This window comes from Primulina tabacum, chromosome 3 (assembly GCF_025594145.1).
Source record: "Primulina tabacum isolate GXHZ01 chromosome 3, ASM2559414v2, whole genome shotgun sequence".
Lineage (NCBI taxonomy): Eukaryota > Viridiplantae > Streptophyta > Magnoliopsida > Lamiales > Gesneriaceae > Primulina > Primulina tabacum.
Window position 1 is genome coordinate 7,351,408 of NC_134552.1, and position 15,133 is coordinate 7,366,540.

Below are 15,133 nucleotides of genomic sequence, written 5' to 3' on the forward strand. Positions count from 1 at the left end.
TTTCTAGTCGTACAATGTTTGAACACTTTAACATCCGTTTGGATATATTAAAATTGGATGAGAATGTCAAAGATTGTTTTGTTTTGTTTTGTTTTGTTGCATGACATTGATATTAGGAAGGGCGAGAACCACTGTTTGAAATTTGTTTTAAGCTGATGTGATTTTGTGGTTTCGAAAGTTCTGGACATTATTTATGCGGTGATGGTTTCCTTGGACAATAACATTCCATTTTACGGTGCCGAGCATTTTGGTCCACCATGGAATCTTGATTGCCAATGAGATTTCATTTTTTGAATCAAAAGATTTCAAATTTGCAAGCCTTTTGTCTTTACATATTAAGTATATATTTGTCAAGCGTCATATTTTTTGAAGTGTCTGGTATCGTTTATGATTCTGTTTTGTGTCATGTGCGTGTGAGTGGTGGCGTCCACATTTGATCCTCGGCAAAGATCGCCGATCGGAACTGAATCGACCACAGATCGTTTGATTTCATTTTACTACATATGTTATCATCAGAACCCAGCCGGTATTAGGGAATCGGTATTAGGGAAACATGATGGTGGACTTCTTTTCTTGTACTAGAAATATTTGACTTACAGCGCATAGATTGACGAGTTAAATGCGTCATCTGCTTTATGGAGTAAATAATATCGGCAAGAAAACTTGTATAATAGAAATTCAGTAAATACACTTTTTCAACTAATTATCATAGATAAACGTGATATGAAAACAGTGGGGAATGTATTTAAACCTAGCACACGAGTTTCAAGAGTTCGAGCTCCGATTATAACAAGTCCAATCTCAGGTGCAGCTAGTGAACTTGAAAAACAATTGAACATGGACACCGAATTGGAACTTGGGGTTCCCTAATCACAGAAGGCTCAAGCTGTAGCTAGAATCAAGCCAGCCCAACAAGATAAAAGGCAAGCCTTAAATCCCAGCTTGTTGGGCTCCGACAAATCTCAAACATAGAACTTTCAAGGACCATCAGAAGAAACGCATTCAAAGTAGTAGCAAAACTGGCTATTGCGAAATGAACCTAAAATAAACAAAGAACAATAAGTAACTTTTGAAGAGTGAGACTGTGAGACACTAAAATCTCCCGTTTAAGAAGGCCAATCGTCCTTGATGTTACTCTTTCATTGCAAATTGCCTTACAATGGTTATCAAACATTATGTAGAACAAGAAAGTCCGATGACTCAACTTACAGCTACTCGCATTTGATCGAGCGGTAAATGTGTCTGACAAAAAACAGTGCTGCACGGAATCCAACTGTCCCCAGCATAAGGAAGAAGCCATAGCAAACACATGCCATGTACCCAAAGAAAAATGAAGTTTGCATAAAGCCAGACATGTCTGAACGTGCGTAAAAGTAATACAAGCAATATCCATATATGAACAGCCCAGTAGATCCACCACACAGAAATGATCTGTAAAATTATCCCATCAATCAAATCAGTGAGTTTCTCGCTAGGTAAGAAAATAAAGTAAGATTATTTAGATGAGGCTCTCGTGAGAGCCTCTCATCAAAAAATTCACGCACAAATAGGTTGATATAAAATAATAATTCAGGTTAATCGAGTAGAAATCCTTTCCAGGTTGTTTTGGGTATGAATACAACCACAAAAAACTGTCAATGAAACAAAACAATATGGAGAAATCACCAAAATCAACCCTAAAATTTGACGCTCAATCACATGGATGAAAAAATGAATGATAAATGGGAGATTCACAAAACATAGTACAAAGTTTCCTCACATTCCATATTATCGGTTGCATCAAGAAGAGTTTATTGTACCCCTGTGTATTAGGTTAGTGATTAATAGTGAAGCACTTAAATCTTCTTAATAGTATAAAAATATGGTTCATATGGATAAACCTACAAGTGAATTGAACTCTGACCACAGAATCACATCTAAACTGATGCACTATTGTAGAAAAATAACGTGATTTCATATCAATGAACACTATTTAGCTGCGGCTAACTAGGTAATCTGATTTTAGAAGTTGATGCATATAAGAACAAAGGATAACAAATCCCAGCAATGAATATAACAAAAAACCGAAAACAAAAAAAGCATGTTATACCTCCACCACCATTCATGATCCTCAGCAGCAAGCTGGAAGTAAGTCAATGCCACGGTAATAAAGGCTGTGACGATCAAAAGGATGATGAAGACTATAAATAAAATGCTATAGATGGTGTAAATCCTATGGCCCCATACGCTGGCAAATATGTAATAGAGTTCGATGTATATGGCACTGAAAGGCAAGAATCCAGCCATAGCCATCTGAGGTAGAGTTCCACGGTACCAAGGTAATGATGGTATCTCTCTGGGATATTTCGTGGTGCGACACGGAGCTTGGAATTCTGCCTTGCTATTCTTTCCAGCAATCCCTCCCAAGACTAACAATGGAGATGTCACGAGGGCCCATATAAGAAAGATGACAACAATAGTACCAAATGGCAGTGCCGCTGTGGCACTGTAAGCAATTGCAACGGTATTAAGGAAGCAGAATGCAAGAAATAGCGGTCCGCAAAATAGACTTCCAGTCAACAAAAGATTCCGAACCTATAGAATGAAAGTGGAGCAGACCATCATCTTTTGTAGTCTATAACATAACCTTTTTCCATTTTCTTTGTATAATCGTAAACAAATTAAAGTAGCATTTGCCATTAAACAAGATTAAAATCAGCCCAAAATAACTAGTAGGCATTTACAATCTTTATTACTCTGTAGTCTGTAGTTTCTTGACACTAATGGAGTCTAGCAGGCAAAATTAAAGCAGTGATGGCCAAAAAACTAGACTCTGAATAACAAGGAAATAATTTGGATAGGGCAAGAAAAAAATATCTAAAGCAGACCTACCATACAGATCTACCTCCCGCACCCAAGCAAACCACACCTCCTCTCTTCTAACCCAACCCCACCCCCCGGCAAACCAATACCCCACTCTAGCACCACCAGATTTTTAAATTATGCAAATACATAGATTCATCAGCCAAACAAGCTACTCCATTGTTCTAGTCAAATGGTGTCAACATAATGAAAGAAAATTCAACTACACAAAAAAACTGAAACTGTATATCCCAATAAAGTAACTAGCATCTAGTTTCATCATTCAGTCGTGAAAGAGCAAGTTAAATTGCGCTCAGTATTGCAAAAAAGAACAATTGCTAGTCTGCCCAGTTCCTAAGGCTGAACAAGTTGACTCAGCACAAACTGAAGGACCTAGGCTTTGATTAATCATTTTTAGAAACAGCTCAATGAGAGGCCCAACATTCCCATTGAAAAGTTTAGCAACTATATCTTGTTTCAAGTAAATTCCCATTAACAAGTTTAGCAACTATATATCCTTTAATTAGGTGAGCAAACTGAAGGTTGAATGGATCAACAAAGTAGCAATGTGCCAATAACTGGATGCAAACCCTTACTGGATGCCTAGACACTCACATCTAATAAGTGACTAACAAATCAACATTGTAAGGCGTGCAATACTAACAATAAATCCTTAAAATCCAAAGATAAAGTTTTTTCTCCTAATATTTAATTGGTTACACATATTTACTACTACACACATTCAAGTCACCTTTTAATCTGTGATGATGTCATTAAAACTGATCGTATAGATGAATTAAAGTCAAGTTCAAAAGTACAAAGGGACATATGTAAACCCAAGCATACCCAGTTTGTTCCTTCCAGTTGTCCATAGAAAGAGGCAGCCGTATAGCCAGCGATCCCTGATGTCAGCGCATAAATGACAACCAAAGCCGTGAACAGAGCTCCACGATTGTAAGGGTAAAATACACCAACCAATGCAAGTATAAAAATGAACACCGTACTGCGGAGAAAATACACAAAGACGAGCTTTTTACGTTTGTGATACGCAACATGAAAATGATCTCTAAGTCTGGGAGGAGAATGCAGCTAATTTATATACTTACAGAGTAAACAGCTGGCTGCCAGAACCAAGGCATGCCGCAAATAAAGATTTGTACTTGGGATACCTGAATACATCACCATGTATGTACTTCCAACCTGTTTCCTCCTGATCATCAACTGCCTCATCATCATGAGCATACCTTCACAAGGATAGAATAATAAAATCAACATTCAATGTGAAACCATTCTAACTCCGAGAATTAGATAACTATAAGAATGTGCTCACTTGACAAAATCATTCTTAAGAACTCGCATGAGAATAGTAGCCAGAAAACCAGTCAGAAGAAGAACTGTCACACATGAATTGATTATAGAAAACCAATGTATTTCCAAGTGACGAGGCTGTGAAGAAGACTGGGAATACTTCTCCATTCTCTTTTCAAAAGGAATTTCTGTTTCCTTCCATTTTACAGAGTGCATGAACTCAACATCAACTTCCTTATCCTCGGTTACATCTACAAGAGCATTAGGGTCAGCTCGTGCATTTATTTCGATCACAGCGATCCTTATTGTAAAATATTTCAAAATGAAGATGCTTAAATAGATGATATTTGAATTCGCTGGGATCAGATTTTCCTTCTTTATCAACTTTCCCCAAGAAACCCCAGAGGGGCAAGTCATCATAGTACATTTGGAAATAGTAATCTTTTGATACCGCACTTCGGAATTTCAAAACTTCTTCCTTTGTTAACTTCTGTTTGCAAACAACTTCGGAGTCTCTATCCTGCAAAAAATCTAGCTTATATGGGGCACTGACAAGTCTATCACCATTCAAAACTTCCCCAAGGGCTTCTTTCTTCTCTTGCACATCAACTGCCAAGGAGATTCCACCAATGACAAGATAGATATTAGTACATAAAACTTTTCCAACCAGTTAACCTTAAAAAATCATAATTAAAGAAAAAAAGAAATGAAATGATTAAGAAGTAAACCTGGTGAACAGAAAGGAAGATCAAAGTAGCGGTACGTTTCACTGGTACAAGAAACAAATATATCAGTCATCGATGCATTGTAAGAAAATGCTTTCTCCTTGCATATAAATGAGAGTTTTTATATTTACATAGTATTCGCAATCAAATCAAACTCTGTTAAAAACTCTAACAACATGAATAATATGGCTCATGTATTGGACCATTGCACAAATCATAGTTTCCAAAGTGTTTTCACCTAGATTTCGATTGGAGACACTATGCTTTCTCCTATTTAAGAGATTCCATAGAACTCATCGACTTTCTTCACAACGAGTCCACGGAGTTAGTAATACTTCAGGAAAAGTGATAGTTGCTTTTTATGACCAACCCAGAAATACATCTCAATCCCTCGGCAATACAGTGAAATAGAAACCAAACCCAAAGGAGAAAAATCCGTTAGGAAACCCACAAAATAAAATCTTGAAGCAGATTCCGCAACTCGATATAAATGCAGAAACAATAAGCACATTCCATGCAATCAACGGAAAATTGATGTGGCAAAATAATCCACCAACGAAAAATCAATAGAATATCTTCCTTAACAAAAAAAAATGTCGATCAGCACCAACAAGATCCTACTCCACTCCAACTCTACAAACCCCATAAACTCCATCGATACCAATCACGAAAAGAAGACCAGTCACAAAACCTTCAATTCGCCAAATTCTAAAACAGATCCCACAACCCCGATACAGATAACCAACGAGGCAGCCGAACAAATAGACAAATAGCCAATCAAGCAGAAAGAAGGGGTTTCACCTAGGATTATGAAAGGGCCCGACTTTATTAGCATAGAGCGGCACTGGATCTCCGAGTTTGTACTTGTGATCCGACGCATCGGACCTCACCGTGACCACCGCGCACAGCAGGAGTAAAACGACGGCGTACCAAGCATCTCTCTCCATTTTCACGCGAGCGTATTCGAAGGGGAATGTGTGGGATCGCAGGATTCTCAATGTTGAGCTAGCGAGCTGACGGACGAGATTTCGATCTACGGTTAATGAGAGAGGTATTTCTCTTTGGGGGTGGTTAGGGGTACGAACCACGAGGAGTGGACACTAATTAACGGAATTAGGCAGCTGATTATGACTTCGTAACCTTCATTAAGCTAACATATTCTTGTTATACATTTTTTCATTATTGAATTTAAATGTTCCATTTTAATATTTTGTGTATAAAAAAATTGGGATGTTTTGCGTAATCTTCCACCCAAAAAATGGATTAACACAGTTATTTGTGGAAGATGATTTGAAAAATAAAAAAATTGATGTATTAAGGCAAAAACTTGTGTGAGACGGTCTCACTAGTCGTATTTTGTGAGACGTATCTATTATTTGGGTCATCTGTAAAAATGTATTACTTTTTATGCTAAGAGTATTACATTTTATTGTGAATATCGATATGGCTGACCCGTTTCATATATAAAGATTCGTGAGATCGTCTAACAAGATATCTATCCAAATAATTTAGGTGTAATCAAATTTGATATAGTAATTTGAAATCAAATCTGTCGAATAATAAAAATTTCTATTTAATCTAAAAAAATAAATTTTCTCAACAAAATAATTATTAAAACATTAAAATTTATAATTTGTACAAATAATATTAATAAAGTGTAAATTTGAAATGTTGTAAAGATTTTTGAATTATATAAAAAAAATTATTAATTTTTTAATGGAAAGGAGAATATGCAAGGCAAGTAAAAATGTCAATGATGTAGTGTTATTTTCAGAATTAATTACGCTATCAATATATAAGATTCGAACCGAAAAGTCTCGTCGGTTTCTGGCATCGAATATCTTATACACTTCGTTAATTATTTGAGAGAGAATTGAACAATCATTTTTTTGAAATTAAACAATAATCTCTAATTATCCGAAATTGAATGTTCTACCGCGATCTTTCTGTTAGAATAATAAATTAATTATATAGATTTTTTGTTAATGATGCCACAAATCAATATTGATGATATAGATTAACTCGATCTATACGCAAAAATAAAAATATAATATTTTTTATAAGTTAAATTAAACAAAAGATTTATCTAATAAAATTGAAATGAAATCATGTCATGTGTTATATCATTTGTTCGGACGTCTGATTGATTTCGTACTTCAACAAATTAGTCTAATCATGTTTTAAAATAAAACAAAAATCAAATTAGCCTAATCTTCGAATTTTTTCATCGGAAGTGACCACTGAATTTCAAAGAGCTTGAGTAAATCGGAACAAATAGATTGATATTAAAATTATTTTATGTCTTATGTGTACACTTCCTGTTCAAACTGTTAAATATGAAAATAAAGCCTCCGCGAATTTATAAAAAAAAAATTTCAAACTTCCCAAAACCTCGATCGACTTCTATATGTCCCTAAAACAACTTATATTATAATTATAACATATAAAAAGCATAATAAATTTTATTATCCTAGATCCATCGATTTACATGTTTGAGGGCGCAACGTTGATCAATTTGGACCAAATTAAAAAAATATTTTTAAAATCTCACATCATTTTGGATTAAGTCCTATAAATTTATATGTATGAAGTTGTACAAGCATTCTTTTTGAGATAACTTTGGGATTGAGTTAGATCTAACTCAAATTTAACAATATGATAGACATGTTCTGATCTCGATTCAGGCTCACCGTTATGTGTTGAGATGCCTTATTAGTCATCTGATAATTTATTATAAATTTAATGTTCCAGTTGTTCATTCATGCGTGTGAGGTGTGTGCGATAAATGTCCAACATTGGTTTGATTAAGTTTTTAAGAGTTGGATATATATGTATATGGACAATCACCTCTTTGAATTAGCTTTCGGGATCGAATTATATCAAAGTCTCAATCTTTGCGGGTACTAACATATAAGATAATTTTTAAAAATGATAATAATTAATCATGATAATAAGTTCAAAGAAATTGAAACGATACTAAGAGTTCTCTTCTTTTTCTTTATCAAGCATATGAGTAATGTGTCATTTACATAGCAAAATAACAATAAGCTCTGAAAATTACAGATCATCGTGATTACCCAACCAAAAAAATTTCTGCAAAATCAAGATCCACCCGAAACACTCCCACTAAAGGTCTCGATTGTATCCCCTTGCCCAACATGATGCCACCTGAAAGACTTATCATCATCCATCACGTTTTGTTTGTAGATAAAGAAATACCCGTCCTTCGGAAGATCAAGCTGCATTTCTTTATCCAGCTTCTGCAACTTCGTCCTCAGCTCGCCAACATCTTGCCACGGATTAAATTCCAATGGGACTCTCTTAGTGCCATGTTTAGTGAAAACGACGATTTTCAACTTCCGGGGTCTATTAGCAGCATTCACGGATGACCCCGTTGAAGTGGTTTCCGGAGATGCCTGGACGTGGACGTCGAGTTCTGAATTATCAGCGAGCCCACAATCTTGAAGGGATCGACGATCATGCAACTCCACCCCGTTCGCATGGATAACAAGTCTACTTATCAGAATGCCTTCAATCTCCTGGATTTTCTTGTTTAACCCTCGAACCGTTTCGGTAACATTCATTCTAACCGTGATACCGACCTTGGAAGCAGGCATTTTCAGAACGAGGTGGATCTTGGACGACGAAAGATCTTCCTCGTCCTTAAAATTTGGATCCGAAGCTATTTGTAGCTCGATCCGGGATCGATCAAGGATTTCGGAGTAGTGCACATTGAGTTCATCTTGTAGGACGTCACCGTTGAAAGTTAGGGTTTGTCTGGATACGGGAATCCCTTGATGATTTTCAACCTTTTCCTTGATTTCCAGCACTGTATCGAAGTAGCCCACTTCGATGAAGAAGGGTTTGCCTCTATTCGGTACGAAGAACAGATCCATCAATCCTTCATTGAAGAAGAAATGTGTGCGCTTTAGGGGGATAGAGCGTTATTTGGCAATCGAAAGAGAATTGGCCAGGTATATATGCATGGTTGCAACAGAAACCCGAGATTGATGGACGAGTTAACAGATATAGATTGCGGTGTTTCAGTAATATCATGTACCAAAAGAGAAGATGGTATACACTATTATATTACAATTTAATCAATTAAATATTTGTATTATGCTATATATTATGGTGTTCTGATATAGGATTTTGCCACGAAATGATCTCTGTTGCTTATTTTAAATTTTTTATATTTCATTCATATACTCTAAAAATAATAAAATAATTTATTTTGAAAATTACTAATATTGATGTTACTGCCAAGACAAAAACTTGTATGACACAGTCTCACAGATCATATTTTCTGAGATATATCTTTATTTGAGTCATCCATGAAAAAATATTACTTTTTATGCTAATAGTATTATTTTTTATTGTAAATATCGGTAGGATTGACCCTGTCTCACAGATAAAGATTCGTGAGACCGTATCACGAAAAATCTACTCTACTAACATCGAGGATGATGCCTTTCTAAATATATTTTGTTTCAACTCAATTCTCGATTGGCAATATTAGAAGTCAACCAGACTTATAATTTCTGACTACTTTATGCTATTTTCATATATGACAAATTCAAAGTGTAATATTTATGTTGTTTACAAATGTGCTAGTAGATCAACTGTACTCAAATATAATTGACCAAATAGCTTTTTGTTGTGTTTAAGAAATAATCAAGTCGAATTGAGAGAACAAATTACAATTTATGTCGTTTAATTTGTCAAATCGAATCTTAACTTAGATTTTTCATTTTATTTCGTTAAAATATTGACATGACACCAAAAAATACTCATATAAAATCGATAAATTATTGATATATTCGACTCCTCTTACAAAAATTGCTAACCGAGTTGTATACTAATATGAAATGGATAAATTATTGATATATTCGACTCGAAATTGTTATATAGATATAGATATATATATATATATATTATTCAATTTAATATTAAAATAAATAATAAAAACTATTTCCATGTGAGAGTGACAAGAAACGAAGACTCGAAGGATGAACATTGAAGAAAAGGACGAGAAATAAATTTTCATGCTGGGAATTGGGAAGTGTGGGGGGCAGATCTTGAACCACGTGTTCGGAGTTCATCTGTTAGATATCGCCAGATCAAAATTTCAACTTGTTTGCAATCAATCTCACACTGCTCACCCTTGACTAGTCTCCGGATATCCAAGCAGCGAGTGTGAGAAAAGAAAAATGACGGAGTACGATGATGCTAAGACGCCCAATGGGATCTTGATAGGTGATGAAGATGCTAGAGACAGTGAACAAGAAGCACGAGATTTGACCCTCTACACAATTGTCAACCGTTTGATTGCTGCGATCTTCTTCCCCAATTCGTATTCAGGGTACGCTTCGGTACCGCTGCTTCAAAGGATCAAAGCCTCGCTCTCCGATAATATTCCTCTGCTTCGCGACGCGTCGAGGAACACTGCTCGCAATATTCTCGCCTGGACTCGCCGCGGCAGCCCCCTCCGTGCACTTTTCGTAGTCGCCGTGAGTATATTTTTCCTAAGCATTATGTCTGCTGTTTTCTGGATTTGTGTACTAAATCAGTGATCTTGCTACTGTTATTATTTAACTAGCTTAATTCACCGGTTGTCTTGCAATTTTCTAGTAAGAAGCTATCAAGACTCATGATTTTCCTTTCTAAAATGAAAATGGGTTCGTTGCATTTTACTCCCTTAGACCATGACTGATGCTTTTTTGACAATCGCTTTATTAATTGTAACAGATTGCCGCTTCAATTACTCCACTACTCTCTAATCTGTTTTGCTGTTATTGTTCCATTTTTAGTAAAAATAACTACTTCACTAATCTAAAGCATTTAATACTGTAGATTTACAAACCTTATCATTTAACAACCCAAGATTTTATTGTTTCACACCCTTGTTTCGCCCAGTAATTGGTTCGAGTTCTACAATATCCTTCTCTTAGACACATGTTTCAATTTATTGTCCCAGTATTATACATCCTTTTATTATCTAATGCTACAAAACCAGAACCGAGAAGTGCATTAATATTTAAATGAGATAATAAAATCAGCCTGTCCGAGCTTCTGACTAATGCTTATATGTTTTTGCTTCATGTGGTAATTTTGTGTCATAGCTTCATTCAATAAGTGAGCTTATGATAAGCTTTATTCTGGATTCTGTTTTTCATCATGACTTTCCGTGGTTTGATTACATTTGTACTTTCTTAGTGGAAAGGCTCAATTTCCCCCAAAGCACCTGAGTTTCGGCTACACAAATGAACGTTGTAGTCCCTTAAATTTGGTCGTATTGTTAAAAAAAAGGTTCCATTGCTTTTAAAATTTGTTGTTTTACTTGGTATGATGTTTTCATTCTGGGATGCTGAATTACCGCAGGTTGGGACAATTGCACTTCTCGCCTTGACAGGATTGTCGGTCTTTCTCCTTTTCTTTGTAGGAGCAACCTTCAATGCTGTTGTCATTTCTCTTCTTATGTCTTTAGCAGCAGCTGGAGGATTCTTGGCTCTATTCTTTACCTGTGTTGCAGCCATTTATGTTGGGGCATTAGTGGTGGCTGTGTTTGTTATTTTTACTACAACAATTACTGCGGTTATTGCTGTTTTTATTGCTACAGGTACTGATACAATTCTGTTTTTGTTATCTTTAAAATTACTTTGAACAAAGCTAATGACACCTGAAAGAAAGTCTTGTTTGCATTTTTATATGCATCGATCGGCTACTATCTTTGGCCTTTGCTAGACATGTTTCATATTCTTTCCATCACGTCTTAAGAAATAGAATGAAGAAAACTTGGGAAGATGAGTAGGTCCTCTCTTGAATACCATGAACACATGTACTAAGCATTATGAAAAGTGAGAATGGAAATTTTACAAATGCTGATTCATACGATATTAGCTATTGTGATCCTCTTCACTCCTGGGTAGATTATGATAGGAAATATCGCATAAATTTGAAATAGGCTAAGTTAGCCCTTTCTGCCTGTCATTGATGGCGTCAATAGTGTGTTACTTTCTCACAGCCAACTTAGAAACCCTTAAATCAGTTCAATGATTCATGTTATCGTGTGACCGCTGTATCAGTTCAATGATTCATGTTATCGTGTGACCGCTGTACAATACACATGCATACCTGACCTTTCTAGCTTTTGCATAAACCTCAAGAAGAGGAAATGAGTGACTGGGATTCTTGGGGGTGGGGACAGCTGGTTGTGTTGAAAAAGTATTTAGTACATTTCGTCACCTGGTTTTAGGTCCTTCACTTACATTCTTTATTCCATGCGATAGATATTGCTTTTTTGAGTGAAAATGGATATGTTAACTGTTCATGTTGATTCGGGATAAAAGGGTATATTGCTACAGTAACCATCTTCAAAAAATGGCAAACATAATGTGAGAGAGTTTAGAACCGCTATCTATTATTTTTTTTATGACGGTCCAATGAAGTTCACGAAGAATCAAGTATCTTCAGATTCTGAAAATGAGCAACTCGATTTCATGACCTCTGCAGATTGCAGATTTGTATTTTAACTGGTAATTTGAGTAGGTTTTTGTATTTATATTTTTATTCCTTTATTCCTGAAGTGTGGGATACAATGTTTCCCACCAATTTAGTTTCATACTCCAAGAGAGAACATAATTTTGGATGACGAAGTAAGGATTATTGATCAAGACAGTATGTTGTTTTGATTGTAGGAGGAAGGAGAAGATGTTCATGAGATTTATGTACTCGAGTCCTCTTGCATTGTAGAGCATACAACCAGGTTTATGAACTAAAAAAATTTGCTTAAAAGCCACATATTAGATCACTGTAGAGCATACAATCGTAGGACCGCACAGAACATATCAGATCTTACATTAGGCAACACTTGACTTAATACTGATTGAGTCATATTTAAGGCCTTACAGCAATTTCCCTTGCATTTTAATTTAATCCAATCTTCATTATGATTTTATTTTCTTCTCTTTTTTCCTTCCCAAAATTTTACCACGAGTTGATTCATACTCATTTTTCATTGTATAAACAGGTTGGATTGGATTCTTTTGGGCCTTGTGGGTGGCAGCTAAGAAAAGCCTTGGCCTGGGAAAGCACTTCTTCTACATTACGGGTTCTGCAGTTTCATCGTACTCTAATACTCGTCATGCCCCAAATCAAACTGCATCCAAAAAAGCGGATTGAAGGTCTTAACCCCTAAAATATGTTTGTGGATATGGATGTGCATGCATGATTTTTCTTCGTATTGCAGTGTTCTTGATCGTACGTGTGCCAATAATACTGCTGGTGAGATGGTTCATCTTTTTATGTATAAAATGCGAGGAAAAAAATGAGCTTTGTGGAGTTTTGTGCTTGGATATTAAGTTGTACTTGTTACATGTTCTTCCCTGAACTTTTGTCCTTTTAGATGTGTGAAGATATCAAAAGATAAATATCAACCAACCCTTAAGGCACACGGTTGCTTGCGTTCACATAAATTTATTTACGCGTTGAGAAATATAAAGCCAAATTTCTTTCCATGGACCATCCTTATGTACGCAAAACACTCAAGATTAAAATCCCTTTTTTGTTTTCAATCAAACTATTTTTCTAAAGAGTCTTTTTCAGTCTATCTGGTCTATACAAAAAGATTAATATTTTTCATAGTCAAATCGGATTGGAGATTTGTTTTTCAAAATTGAATTTTAAGATGATCTACGAGAGTTTTTGTGTTTCCTAAAAATATAATAAGTATTCTAGAACTACCATCTCAAAACAGTGGACATTAAATTCCAAGATAAAACTGAATTAATATCCCATCAACTTTTTACCCTTATTTTATAAATACCCAAAGGAACCACCACAAGTAACTGAAAATCTACACAACTTTTCCAATTTTTTTCGAAAGAAGATTCTTACGTACACATTTTAATATCATGCATTTTGTATTCTTTTTGTCTGAAGAATCACGCTTTTATAAACTGCTCACAATAAAATATCATTTCACTCGGTATGATGTCATATGCATGTCTAAACATAGGACTAATTTATGCTTTGTAATTTTCTTTTTATTTTTTTCCCTTTTCTTTTTATTCAAAGTTTCCTTGCGGCGTCGGTCATATAATATTCTAGCACCCAAAAAGAAGAATAAAAAAAAATGTATTGTAAAATAATAGAATAAGAGAAATCTTTCATTGATCAAATTTTCGGGCATTGATCCATATTACAAAGCCAACACAATTTTTTTTACCAATAAATATATCAAACGATCGAATAGAAAAAATAATTAATGATTTATGAACACGTACGTTAATGGACGGTGTGTATCCCTGTACTTGTATCCGGTTTCTTTCGGCTCCTCGCCCATCTAAACATATTTTGATCTAGATAGTGAAACCTTGGCCATCATATTTAATCTACACAAATCTATGCTAAAGAACTTCTTTAATCACCCTTTCTCGCATGGTGTTAGACTGCATCAATGCTCTACTTTTTCTCGGCAGCAATTTCGACCAGAACCCTCGTTTAATGTCGATGTTCTTACCTTTGTTTTCATCCACGGAAGCCTCCTCTTTTCTTCTCCGCAACCCAAAGTTCATCGACCTACTCTTCTTGATCACAGTTTGGCCTACATTCTTGAAAACCCTGATGGATTTTCTAGGTTCCAAGTCTAAGTGACAAGTATAACTCACAAACGGAGACATATATGAGGAATCAGTCAATGAAGATAAAGAAGAGAGATAGGAACTAGAAGAAGATGACGAAGATCTCGCAAGTCTATGAGAGCTTCTGGTACTATTAGATACTTTGGAAAGCCTTTCTCCTAGACAAATGGAGCAAACCCCAGGTGATTGCTTGTGTTTGGGGTGCTTCTTGCAGGCCTGATTTCCGATGAAGTTTCCTGGTTTCTTGTAATTTAACTTGTTAATCTTTTGTTTTCTTTCCATGTTTTTGTTCCTTTTTCACCCCAGATATCTTACGGCGCATGTTTTATGTGACAAATATTTATAGACAAAATGGGGACCTTGGTGGGGTGGTGGGTTGCTCGGGGGTTTCGATCACATTTCATGTGAACTTCACAGTATGTTTCCACAAAATTTCTTTTTTGACGAGGTTAATGTATCAGGTTTGAAAAGTCTTAAGGATATTGTTCAAATCTTTTTAATTGTGTGCAGCCGTTATTCTTTGTTTGGCGGCGTCAAGTTCAACCGACGACGCATTCACCTTCATTTTTCTCAACTTTAATCACACTATTAATTAATAATAATAATTTATATAGGTAC

At 35.5% G+C, this 15,133-nt stretch overlaps 2 protein-coding genes and 1 pseudogene across 2 annotated transcripts; 1 reads left to right on the forward strand and 2 right to left on the reverse strand.

Moving 5' to 3' along the window:
• Positions 1–1,024: 1,024 nt before the first annotated feature.
• On the reverse strand, positions 1,025–5,962 carry LOC142539765 (transmembrane 9 superfamily member 3-like; annotated as a pseudogene).
• A 1,901-nt stretch (positions 5,963–7,863) lies between these two features.
• LOC142538905 (ubiquitin domain-containing protein 7SL RNA1-like) lies at positions 7,864–8,877 on the reverse strand. The gene has a single exon (XM_075644195.1). It carries the CDS (start codon positions 8,768–8,770, stop codon positions 7,976–7,978), a length of 795 nt encoding a protein of 264 aa, XP_075500310.1. The 5' UTR covers positions 8,771–8,877; the 3' UTR covers positions 7,864–7,975.
• Positions 8,878–9,888: 1,011 nt separating this feature from the next.
• Positions 9,889–13,254, forward strand: LOC142539766 (uncharacterized). Its single transcript, XM_075645448.1, has 3 exons — positions 9,889–10,384; positions 11,256–11,493; positions 12,904–13,254. The coding sequence occupies exons 1-3, from the start codon at positions 10,085–10,087 to the stop codon at positions 13,053–13,055; spliced, it is 690 nt and encodes a 229-aa protein (XP_075501563.1). The 5' UTR covers positions 9,889–10,084; the 3' UTR covers positions 13,056–13,254.
• The last annotated feature ends 1,879 nt before the right edge of the window (positions 13,255–15,133 follow it).

Excerpts from the sequence above, each read along its gene's own strand:
- LOC142539766 (XM_075645448.1), top strand. The coding sequence starts at position 10,085 with ATGACGGAGTACGATGATGCTAAGACGCCCAATGGGATCTTGATAGGT. Across the intron at positions 10,385-11,255 it reads GTGCACTTTTCGTAGTCGCC|GTTGGGACAATTGCACTTCT; the intron begins GTGAGTATATTT and ends GAATTACCGCAG. Across the intron at positions 11,494-12,903 it reads TGCTGTTTTTATTGCTACAG|GTTGGATTGGATTCTTTTGG; the intron begins GTACTGATACAA and ends TTGTATAAACAG.
- LOC142538905 (XM_075644195.1), bottom strand. The coding sequence starts at position 8,770 with ATGGATCTGTTCTTCGTACCGAATAGAGGCAAACCCTTCTTCATCGAA.